This window comes from Rhamphochromis sp. 'chilingali' (assembly GCF_963969265.1).
Source record: "Rhamphochromis sp. 'chilingali' genome assembly, chromosome: 14".
NCBI lineage: Eukaryota > Metazoa > Chordata > Actinopteri > Cichliformes > Cichlidae > Rhamphochromis > Rhamphochromis sp. 'chilingali'.
The window spans coordinates 1,928,987-1,941,618 of NC_137941.1; the positions used below are offsets into that span (position 1 = coordinate 1,928,987).

General features: G+C 46.1%; 1 protein-coding gene across 5 annotated transcripts in view; it reads left to right on the forward strand.

The window, feature by feature from the left end:
- Positions 1–12,632, forward strand: part of myo1b (myosin IB) — a 55,848-nt gene that overhangs the window by 22,922 nt on the left and 20,294 nt on the right. For all 5 annotated transcript variants that reach the window (XM_080902633.1, XM_080902635.1, XM_080902634.1 and 2 more), the window contains exons 4-9: positions 2,849–2,943; positions 5,077–5,181; positions 6,639–6,685; positions 8,190–8,253; positions 9,800–9,898; positions 10,647–10,750. In XM_080902633.1, the coding sequence (XP_080758759.1) occupies positions 2,849–2,943; positions 5,077–5,181; positions 6,639–6,685; positions 8,190–8,253; positions 9,800–9,898; positions 10,647–10,750 (514 nt within the window). The remainder of the gene's footprint in view (positions 1–2,848; positions 2,944–5,076; positions 5,182–6,638; positions 6,686–8,189; positions 8,254–9,799; positions 9,899–10,646; positions 10,751–12,632) is intronic.

Consider the following 12,632-nt stretch of genomic DNA (forward strand, 5'->3'; position numbering starts at 1 on the left):
CCCCATCTTATCTTAATGACCTTGTAGTACCATATCACCCTATTAGAGCACTTGGCTCTCGCTCTGCAGGCCTACTTGTTGTTCCTAGAGTATTTAAAAGTAGAATGGGAGGCAGAGCCTTCAGTTTTCAGGCCCCTCTTCTGTGGAACCAGCTTCCAGTTTGGATTCAGGAGACAGACACTATCTCTACTTTCAAGATTAGGCTTCAAACTTTCCTTTTTGCTAAAGCATATAGTTAGGGCTGGACCAGGTGACCCTGAATCCTCCCTTAGTTATGCTGCAATAGGTGTAAGCTGCTGGGGGACTCCCATGATGCACTGGGTGTTTTTGTTATTAATCTCTGTCTCTCTTCCACAGCATGTCTTTATCCTGTCTTCCTTCTCTCTCCCCAACCAATCGCAGCAGATGGCCCCGCCCCTCCCTGAGCCTGGTTCTGCTGGAGGTTTCTTCCTGTTAAAAGGGAGTTTTTCCTTCCCACTGTCGCCAAAGTGCTGGGTATTTCTCTCTATGTGTTATTGTAGGGTCTACAGTAAAGCACTGTGAGGCGACTGTTGTTGTGATTTTACGCTGTATAAATGAAATTGAATTGGCAAACTGTTGTCCTGGATGCCTACAGCACATCTGGGTTATTATTTATTAGCCATATTTACAGGACTCCAGGGTAAATAAATGGACTGAATGGGAGTTTAACTGGAATCCTGTTCTTTGGTGTGGTATGGTTTCTCTGGGTTCCTTCATATTAGTTCACAATTATATTTACTACTCACACCAGCCTGTCAGTCGGAGAAATGCTGCCCTAGTATAGCCCATTACCTTATGGATTGTTTGCGGGCCTGCACTGGGGGCTGTTAAAGGAGAGGCCTGGCAGCAGGGCCGAATGAGGTCTGATTCAAATCAATGTGTGATGGTGCAGAACCTTGAGCTCCATTAGCCCGCCTGAGCTTTAACTTCATATTGTGGTCTGGAATACATTCACTAGGCGGTCTATCTCTGGCACTCTCTCTGTCATGGCTTCCTACTAGCAATCAAGTTCTTTACAAATCAGGGGTCAGTGTTAGTTCAGTGTGTGATTGCACGCTTTAAAGTTCGGCTCCGTGCAGCCCCGGCCTCACTAATGCATTCGCTGCTTCACCCAAAATTAGATTTAGGCAGGAGTTTCATTTTCCACGTCTTGGTGGATTTCTGAAAGCTGGAGCAGGAATCACAGAATGATGCCGGACAGCCTTTGCACAAACTCGAATGATGACACTTCCTTTAGAAATCGCTTTGAACCTAATTTAACTGGTTTTAAAGCCAGATGGTTGGAGCTCATTTTGATGTGCAGAGTACTTGAATCTGACAACAGCATTGCCTCTACAAATAAATGTAACCTCAGCAAGCGTTCAGAGTTCAGACCCAGTGCCCAATGGTAGTGCTGCGTGTCAGCATCCGTGAATGTCACATTCTTCCCTGCGTTCACGTCGGGTGCACTTTGTGCATATAAATTCTTGATTTGGGATATTACCGAGACCTGGGACTTTTCGAGTGTTCCCACCCTCCAGGCAGGAATAAGAGCAAATTAGACGCTGGGGAGAGGCTGTTTCTGAAGCATTCCTCCAAAATGACCTAGAGCTATGTTTACCCTTTACTCAATGTGAAATGTAAGACTTAAAGATGTTGATCTTTGCTTGATACTCGAAAAGCTGGGAGATTAAGACCTTGATGCTTTCAATGTTATCAGAACTAAGAGAGTCTTGTTGTATCTGTAGAGATCTTGGGGACTCTCGGGGTCACGTGAGCAGCGAGGTCGTCTGTTTGAAACGAGCTTAAGACAAAATTTGTGTTATCCCAGTTTCTTTCCAGTGACACCCCCACAATACATCAGCCTTTACTTAATCCTGCCGGAGCTCATAATGGAGGTCTTAGATGATCCGATATTGCAAATCCACTCTATCTTTTCCTGCACACACACACACACACACACACAGACACACAGACACACACTGCTTTGGACCAAATTCCTGAATCAAGCCAAAGTACGGGCCGGAACAGCTGATTTGCCGTCTCGTGTCCTGTTGGAGGAGAAAGTTGGACGCAGCTCTTGCCGCGCTGTGAACGACTGTTTGCCAAATGGAAGCTGTAAAAAGTTGTTGTCGCAGGCGTCTCCTTAGCGCTCTGTCTTTGTGGGAATATCGTATCAGAATTATAGACCATTTTGCCACAAGAGATAAAAAGCTGTCACTGCGATATGGCCCTCGTACATCCACACCCTGATCTCAGACCATCACAGGGGATTTCCTGCATTAAGAGAACAAATAATGTATTGTTGTGGAACTGAGTGGGGGCGAAACTGTAGTTTCACTTTTCCTTTGTGTTGTTGTCCCAGAATGTAAGACGTAGGTTTTTTTTTTTTTAACCTTTGTATCATTAATTATCCACCCAGGTCGGTTTCACGTAGACTGCTTTCATTATTCGGGGACCTCTCGAGGTTTTATTAAAGCAGGCAGATTCCTAAAAATGCATTTTATATGTAAAGGTTTCAATATGTGTATAAATATACAACAAATCAGAGTCGCTGTGACATCATTTTAATAATTAAGTTTTGTCAGAGCCAAATCCCGAGGACAGGCCAGCCAACTAAAGCTGCAGCTCACTGCACGTCTGTGCATGTCCAAGATGTCCCGATCCAAGCCAGTGATCCCACGTGCTGGTGATTAGTGTAGACGCCATGCAGCCTGGCACATAAGCGTGCAGCGTGTGTGAACGACCTCTAACTGCCCTCACCCACAAAATGTCAGAGAATATACGTGAACAGCAGTTAGCTGTGTGCAAATGTAACGTGGAGGCTTTCGGGTTTGTGCTTTTGCAGCTACGCTTTGGCAGACGAGGCCTACCGCTCGCTGAGGGACCAGGACAAGGACCAGTGCATTCTCATCACAGGGGAGAGCGGAGCTGGGAAAACTGGTAAATGCTCAGTTTTTTTTGTTGTGTCATAACTTCAGAGCAGGTAACGGGATCACCTCACCACACTGAACGAACACTTTCAATCAGGCTCTAACAGAGTGTCTAACACTTCATGTGCTCAGCGGTTCTTTGTTTTAAATGTAGTCATAACTTGTAAAGAAGCCGATAAGGGCTGTGGGATGTAATCCTCCATAAAAGGGAGCTGATGTCAGTTTTGTTTTGAGAACATCGTGTTGGGACATGAAACTAGATAATGACTCTGCTCACATAAAGTCATGGCGGTAGACATATTACAGCAGCAAACACACGGCTGTGGTTTCCTCATATTTGTGAAATTATGTATATTCAGAGCCAGTCAGTCACATTCACACTGTTATGAACACTTAAAGGCTGGACTTTCCATCAGACTGAAGCCTTTTTCCATATTGTGTGGTTTTTATGATGGTGTATCCATGTTCTGGAGCAGTTTCACATACTGTACAGAAACACAAGAGGATGGTATTTCCTGTGCTGTGTCACAGGTAACAGCAGTATGCATCTGACTGCGTGTTGGCTCTGGGAGTGCTGCTGCAGCTCAGTGCAGCTGCAGACATTCATTCATACTTTGAGTTCAAACTCTGACCTGTTCGCACGGCCAACGTTGTCCCGAAGAACGTTCTGGCTCGGTGAGACGTGGCAGCAGCCCGAGTAAGCTGTACAAAATCCCTACATGCATTTATAAGGCTGTGCAAAACAACCTTAATGACCTCAGACTGTTATGTTTTCATTTTTCTAAAGCTGTACTTTATTTGTCGTATTTTTTGAGAGCTTTTCAGACCTCTCCATCATCCTACATCACCCCCTAAAAATCTGAATACACTGAACACCACATGTTTAAGCAACAAGTTGCATTATTAATAAAGCTAAGAAGTTCCAGCATATCAATACATTTCCTTTGTGTAACCTGCTTTCAAACTCTTGCTATGCTGATCTCTGACAGGAGCTCCGATTTCCCAGCAGAACTTTGCCTGCAGCCTTTGTCAGCACTGTGTAGGAATATATATTATCCATAACCAGGATTATTTCTCGGTGATGCATCAGTGGCGTCCACCACGGGGGGCACAGTGCAGTCAGACCGGCCGTGTTCTGTTCTGTAGGATGCACCAGGCTTTATTCCAACTCCAAACCTCTCCTGGTTGTTGGAGGGAAAAGAAAAAACGACTCCGAGGAGCCGTTTCTGCAGCCAAGTCGGAGATAAATTTGGATTTCGGTAATCTCATCAGCCCCGAAGCTCTGCAGTGAAACGAGGCCATCAAAACCAACCCTATCGATATGGGTCATTGACATTAAAGTGTGATAGGGGTTTCTTTTTTCAGGCTCTCTCTGACTGTGGCTTCTACAAAGGGGATGTGACCAAAATTATTATCAGATTCCATCTCAGTGTGCAGGAGACATAACAGTTTTTATTGTCTGCAGACGGAGTACGTTTACTTTCCTAACCTGAGAGATAACAACGTGAGGATTAAAGTCCTCAGCTTGTAACTCAGAAAAGTTTTTTCCTACGTTTAGATAAAAGTACGTGTCCCGAGCTGTTTGCCAGACTAATCAGGAATCTGTACCGACGACTGCTCTGAAGGTCTTTCCTGTCCTTGCCTGGCACGCCGCACGCATCGCCGGTTCTGGGTCACCGTCCGCTCTCTGGTCAGGAGAGACGATCCTGATGCCAGCCGTCGTCCGACGAGGCTTGTCGCTTGTTCAGACAGGACATGTAGCTTTTTGAGCCAAGCAGAGAATTATTTTTGGGGAAACGTGTCTTAGTTGCAGCACGCTGTGCTGGAGCATTTTTAAATCACTTTCAGCTCCACAGAAAGTTTTATTCCCGTGCTTTCCCCTGGCTTTCAGTGTAATCATAGTATGAATGATGATAATGTGATGCAATTCTGGTCACCGTGTAATTTAACAAAGCAAGTCTTTATAACGGGACCTCCTCCTCTGCTCTGCACCCTAACGAACGGTCCACACCCTGCTCTGATGGCTGTCGGGGGGGATGATGTAAGGGGGATTTTTATAGGGGATGGTGAAACAGGTCGACATCTCTGCACTTGTCCCTCAGTCATGTGAATCACATTATATTTATCTGTGTGTGTGTTTCAGAGGCCAGTAAGCTGGTAATGTCGTATGTGGCAGCGGTGTGTGGGAAGGGCCACGAGGTGAATAAGGTCAAGGAACAGCTGCTGCAGTCCAATCCCGTGCTGGAGGGTGAGTGAAGATGCCCAAGCTGCGTCCCAATTCAGGAGCTGGGTTGTCTGAAGTTCACGTTTGGAGGGTGGATGTGTGTTGAGGGGTTGCCAGAGCTGCTCTAATTCAAGAGATCTTCAAAGTGCAGCTGAGAAAAGCAGCTTTCTTTACTCGGCGTTTAGGAAACGAGAAGACTGTGCAGGATATTTGCAGCCCGACTGTAAATGCACTGCAAACCGCTGCATGAGAGCGTTTAATGATGGTCTTTGATATTTTGGCTTGATTTCCAAATGCACAATACACCAAAACAAAAATGCAAAGCTCCTGGCAGTTAGTCACACAACCTACAAAACATTTCTTTTAGCTAGCTTAGCTAATCTGTAAACACAGATGATTATATAACCATGGAAATGTAATCACAGGCAAGTTAACTCATCCGCAAAATAACTTTAGGGATCTTATAAATACTGTATAATACACTTTTTTATTTTCTTAGCTAAACGGGACGCTACACACACACACACACTCATTCCCACAGCTCAGTTCTGGCACACAAACAGCTGTATTTTAATTGGGGGCAGTGGACAGGAAATGCCCATGAATGATGAAGCTGTATGCCCGGGTTGCTGCAGAAAACCCCGCACATCTGCAAGAGTTTAGCTCACGTCAGTCTAATTGCCCTAACACTGAGAAGGGGGAAAGGGAACAGAGTCACGCTTAACACGACGGATCCGTCACGCTCGCGCTCTGCGACACGATACGCGTTGGTTTCGTTCTTTGTCGCCCTCGGTTTCTTTTCATTTACGTCTCTTTATCTTCCTCCAGCCCTCTCCTTCCCCGTCCTCCTCTCCCTCTGGCTGCCATTGTGCCAGACTAGCAGCCCACACATTCACAGCAACCGCCGACTTAAATGCACATTAATCAGCTGTTATCAGCAATTAAGCAGTTATGCTAATAGCGCTGTGATGCGTGACACGTTAATGGCATCTTTATGTAGAAATGTGGTGTGAAGCCAATGGAAAGGTCGTAGCAGGGAGATGTTCTGAAAGGCCTGATTGTGCACGAAACACAAAGTTGTTTGTGTCAAAAATGAATATTTAACGAACCCTTTAGTTACGTTTATTTACAAGCAGGAGCCCGCATTGAAGCACTTTTTGAACGTGGCGTGACATCAAGGTTCAGCCCGCCCTAAGCCTGCAAAGCCCTGGTGCTTTGCTTAATCCACCCAGAATTATGGGGCCTCATCAGTACAAATGGCTTTGACATCCAGGCCATGTATGATTGACAGCTAGCTGGACTCGGGCACGAGGTTAGGGATCATTATGAAGGTTTTGAATATTCTTAATGGCCTCTCTGCAATGCATCGGCGGTAACTTTACTCTGAGGTTATTTGCACAAGCTTTGCATTATTTGTAAAGCTTTCTGAATCCATTAGTTTAATTATTTGTGTCTGATTTTTCTTTTTTTCCTCTCTTCAGCTTTTGGAAATGCCAAAACTGTAAGAAATGACAACTCTTCCAGATTTGTAAGTATGCAGGACGAGCTTCTGTGGTTTGGAAAAATGATCTCGTGACACACATTCTTTTTCAGAAAGCTTTTGTTTCTTGAATACTTGGTGTGCATGTCCTGTGTGCTTATACTGTTTGTGTTTATGGCAACATTACTCCAGAACGTGTTTTCATGCATGTGAGGTAGTTTGACTATCATGCATGTGAATATGTTTTTTCAAATACAGGTGATATTTCTTGGTGTCCTCCCTGTGTTCCCATGTAATCTGAGACCCTGGATCTTCCCAGTAGACGGGTCCACACGCCCCCTCAGTCTGAGCAGGCTTTGCACATTTGATATAGTACATGTGCACATGCCTCAGGAAATGCTCTTTACATAAAGCGAGCAGGACGAGGCCTTTCACCTACACTGCGCCGCCCGTTCCTCTGCGTCTCGTATCTCTCTGAATCTGATTGTTGGAAAAGCAGGAGAAATTTAATGCCTATCTCTAACATAGGTCTGGCGTCATAAGGGTGATTAAGTAGCTGCTTTGGACACACACACACACACACACACACACACACACACACACACACACACACACACACACACACACACACACACACACACTGCAATTTCAATGTTACAATGTAACAATGTAACTGCAGTTGTAACATTGCCTTTGTTTTCCTCAAAATGCCCAGTTCAGTATTTTGGGGACGTCTGATCTCCTGTGATTTCCATCACTGTTCATTTCTAAATGTTTCTAACATGAATGTTTAGTTAGCTGCAGTTTCTTCAAAGAGAAAAAGTCACTTCATCTTAGCAGCTGGCAGTCCATCCCAAAAAAGTCTATTTCAGTAACACCCCAGCCCCCCAGGACTGAACTTTGTTCTCCTTCTTGTGCCTGACGCTCGATTATTGTAAAAGAAAACGATTCTCCCAGCGTGTGCCAGCTCGCAGGCGAACTGCCAACCTACCTGTCGTGTCCCAGTTTTTGTGTCACCGTGCACACGGTTTTTAAATCATCCGCCTACTTTTAGATGGCAGCACATGCCGGTGCACGGACATGCAGTTGTAGCGGTGAGCGTTATAACGGATTATGACCCTGATCTGTTTATATTTAGCTAACCTTCGCAGCAACCTCAGGCCCGCTCACCAGATATCAGCTCATCAGAGCGCCATCGGTTGATCAGAAAACTATAAGTCAAGCTGGCTCTTCATTTTGCTGAGTGCAGCAGGCTTATTGAGTTTGGCTAAAACCCATTTACCAGCAGAGCTTGGCCTGTTCAGAGGAGCTGTCTGCTATTAATACATCAGAGGAGGGAAAAAGCCCAAACACAGGACTCTCTGTCTCAACTTCCAGGTTTCAGAGAGAGTCAGAAAAAAGGCCTGAATGTCATTTTTTAAAAAGAGGTCACGCCTCCCTGTTATCTTTAGGTGCTCGGAGTCCTTACACTTCTCCGACCGACTGAATCTATACGACGTTTTTAAAAATAGACAATGGCAATAAAATCTAACTGCTGCTCTTTGACCCTCAGGGAAAGTACATGGACATTGAGTTTGACTTCAAAGGAGATCCCCTGGGCGGAGTCATCAGTAACTGTGAGTAATAAAATGGAAAGAAAGCTTCTTTTTTTTCCCTGATTGATATTTTAAATATTTGTAAATCACATTCCTCCGAAAACGCCGTCATTCCAGCCTCGTCTTTCCCCCCTCGGCTCCTTGGCAGTGTTTTGGTTTGATCTCGCCTCTGTTCACATTGTTTTGTCTGAGCTGGTTTCCCCGGCAGAGGTCACAGAAACAAAGACGGAAGCTGACAGCCGAGGCACAAATGAACCTCTGTCTGCTCGCCTGAGTCAGTCAGACACAAAGATGGTCTGTGAGAAGCAGCTGCTGACATGTGACTTGGTCAGACCGAGCTGGCTAGCTACACGGCTGCTCTTCCAGGCCTGGATGGATTCCTGTCTGCTCATTATGTTTTAGACGAACCTCCTCTGAGCCTTCGCCGCTTCCTACGGCCGAGAATAGCTGGTTATGATTTATGAGAAGTTCTCAGTAGCGTTGGTAATGATAGTGGGGAGACATTTTTGGCATGCCTTTAGTCACAACATAACACAATATTGTTCCCGCACGGATGCTTGAATGTGTGTTTGCTTATCTGAGGCTGAGGGAACATTAAATAAACGCTGTTCAGGAGGCTTTGCAGCAGAAAGTGGAATCCTTCCTTCTCTTCAAAGTAAAGCTGAGTACTGAGTGTGGCTGGACATGGCTGTGCTCAGGTCACTTCGCTGCCCTGCCCCTGTGTCTGTCTGTGATGGAGGAACTGGTTTTCAGTGGCTTGTCTTGTCCTCTCTGTATCTTTAATCACAGCTCTGTATTGCTGCTGACAGCCACTCAGTTGTGGATGTTGTATTATTGATGTGCAAGCTCTCACGGAGCCACTAACGTGATTCGTGGCCGGTGGGTGTCACAATCCGCTGCTAACCCCGACAGCCCCGGGGCTGCAGCGACCTCTAGTTTGGTGCTTGCAGTGGAGCCACGACCACAGATCTGTGAGTCGGTGTTTAAACAGCCTTAAGTGCTGAAAATTGCCAAAAGCCGTTTTTATTTCCTTCTGATTTTTGGTCCCGGTCACTGTGGTCAGTTTGTTCCCCAGACTCTTCACTTGAGTACAACACCAACTCTTCAAGTTTCCTAAAATAAGCTGTTTTTTAAAAATAGACAAATTGAATGCTTATTCAGCCGGTGATGTTGCTGAGCAGCACAGTCGGGCTTTAATTAAATCGTACTCCTCCTGATGTGGTGAGAGGATGATGGTCCCTCTTTAATCAGGTGCACTCGGTTCCAGCCCCGGAGAAAGGGCTGACGTCTGATATCGTTCGTGGGGTTTCTTCCTGTGGTGTTTGCACACAGAGATAATTACCAATATTGGTTTGGTCACCTTGGAGACTGAAAAAACCATCGCTGGACGAGGATCCCAGTCGAGCTCTATAAATACAGACCGGGCAGCTTTAATTCCTGAGGCTCGGCTCGATATTTACTGCTGGGGGCACCTGAGAGTGGCAGCAGAAGGATTTCCTGTGCAGGCTTCTGGTTCGTCTTTGTGTGTCATTGTTTCCTTTTGTTTTTTCTTTCTTTCTTTTTTTAGATCTGCTCGAGAAGTCACGTGTGGTGAAGCAGCCGAGAGGCGAAAGGAACTTCCACGTCTTTTATCAGCTTCTGTCTGGAGCCTCAGACGACACGCTCAGTGAGTAAAACTGCTGGAAAAGCTGGTCGAATGGTGACCTGGACAGGAACGTAGAGCTGCCGGGATCAATGCCACTTTGAGAATCAGGAGAAAGACCTCAGAATGTGCACGTCTCTGGATGCTCGCAGTATGAATTAAAAAAATAGGCCTGATGTTCTGCTTACTGTTACGTTTACCGTGTGTATACTAAATGTGCCAATCCCCCCATGCAGCTGCATGAACACATGGCTAACGCATTAATAAGTCGCCCTTCCTGCCTAATAAACACCACGAGAACAAAGAGAGTGAAACCCACTCGCTCTGTTTGCGTTTCTGCTGCGAGGGGCCATTGTTTAATGGAACAATATAATGGTCATTGACCCCAGAGCGCACACATCACTGAGGCTCTAGCTGTTGTTAATACTGCTATGAATGAAATCTGACACATGCACCCAGAAGAGGATTTCTCTACTAAATGACAGGGAGGCCTTTAAAGAGGGCAATCTGATCTTCCAGCATGATGTTCACAGCAGCAGCTCAGTGTTTGAATACACCGTGTCAGAACTGAAGGAGGGCAATACCCCAGGGCTTAGACACATTTTTCTAAAATTTCTAAGGCAACACCATCAGTTGTGTTTCTTTAAACGGGAATTGAATTCAGCATCTTCTATCGGCTCACAGAGCTGTGCTGGATTTTATGGGGCAGCTGGCAGGAGTGTAGTTACGCTGCATGAGTCTAAATGACAACCACATGGTTTGTGTGTCACAGGGAAGCTAAAGCTGGACCGGGACTTTAGCAAGTACAACTACCTGAGCCTGGACTCTGCTGCGGTCAGCGGACTGGACGATGCGGCTAACTTCAGGACAGTCAGAGTGAGTAGAGCGCATACGTGTGTCCGTATGACTGGTGGAGCCCGACGCTGCGCCTCACCCTCGTGACGTTTGGCACAGACTTTCCTCTCTGCGGGATTTCTGTTAACTCGGTGTGGCGCGGCAGAGCGAGGAGGCGGTCTGATTGCCCTGTTATCTCCACGGCAGAACAAACGAACAAACGTGCTTTGGCGTCAGTATTGCTGGCTGTGTAAACACTTCACGCCAGCGGCCCTCCCACCTGTTGCAAAACCAGGTGAACTTTGATCTTGACGGTGGATTAAAGACTGGTTTGTATTGATTAAACACAGGAAAAACTCCAAAAACAGAGAAAGCCACGGGAGAAAAGAGTTTCCTCTTATTGAAGCTCTGCACAAATATGTGCTATTTTGTCTTTGTGCGTCTTCTCAGCCTTATTGATGGTAACACAGAGGATGTTGTGTCTGGGAGAAGCGCTCTGCTATCTCCTGTGCTGTGTCATTAGGCCTGTTTCAGCATGCTTTGCTCAGCTACTGTATAAGCCCCTACAGCCTGCTCTGTCACTCTCTACTGTACTCATTCCCCCTCCTCACATCCTGCTTCTCATCGACTCCCACAGAGTTTTTAACGCTGTTCCTGCTGCAGCTGCGTTTCTCCACAGGAAGCACGAGACGACATTCCCTCCACACAATGACGCCGCCACACGGAGCTTTCTTTTCTTAAATGTTTATTTGTTGATGTTTGATTAAATGTTTGCGATTCATGAATTCTCCATCATCGGTCGTCACCGTTCACCGCTCTGTGTCTGTGATCCAGGAAGAGGAAGTTTGACTGTAATATGATGGACCGGGATTCCGTTAAAGAGATTTAAATATTCAAATTCATGATTTCAGGTGTTATGATAGCTTGTGCTGATATGTTTGATAGGATTTTGCTTTATATATATACAGTGTGTACAAGTTTGAGTGGATTCCACAAACCAGTGAGAAGACTAGATGTGTCTTTTTAATAAACTCATTGTGAGACACTGATCACAGAGCAGTGATATACACAACATTATCAGCACCTATTGTGTTGGTCCTCCTGACTCATCGAGGTATGGACTCCGCCCCTGAAGGTGTGTTGTATCTGGACCCAGATGTAGGTCCTGTAAGTCCTGTATGCTGTGAGGTGGGGCCTCCACGTGTGGGTCCAGCACATGGCTCGACTGGATTGAGATCTGGGGAATTTGGAGGTCAAGTCAACTCCTCAAACTGGCTGTTGTGCTCAAACCATTCCTGAACCATTTCTGACTTGTGGCACATTATCCTGCTGAAGAGGCCACAGCCATCAGGGAGCACTGTTCCCACGAAAGGGTGTAGATGATGTGCAACAATGCTTAGGTAGATGGTACGTGTCAAAGTAACATCCACATGGACGCAGGACACAAGGTTTCCCAGCAGAACATTGCTCAAAGTGTTACACTGCCCCTGCTGGCTGGCCTTCTTCCCATAATGCATCCTGATGTACCAGATGTTCATCACTTACCTGGGGAACAACCACCCAGCCATCCACGTGCTTCATCAGACCAGCCCACCTTCTTCCATCGCTCTGTGGTCCAGATCTGATGGCCACATGTCCAGTGTTGGTGCTTTCAGCAGCAGACAGCATGGAGACCCTGTCAGGTCTGCAGCTCCACACACAGCAACCTGTGATGCTCTGTGTTTTCTCACCTTTCTATCAGAACCAGCATGAACGTTTTCTGCAATTTGAGCTCATCTGTTGGACTGAAGAGCTGCTGTGGGAGTAAAGGCTGACCATAAGGGAGTCTTGGCCACCCATGAGCCCATCACTGGTTCAGCTACCTTGGATCACTGACCCCTGCAGATCAGGAACACCCCACAGGAGCTGACCCAGTTCTATCAAA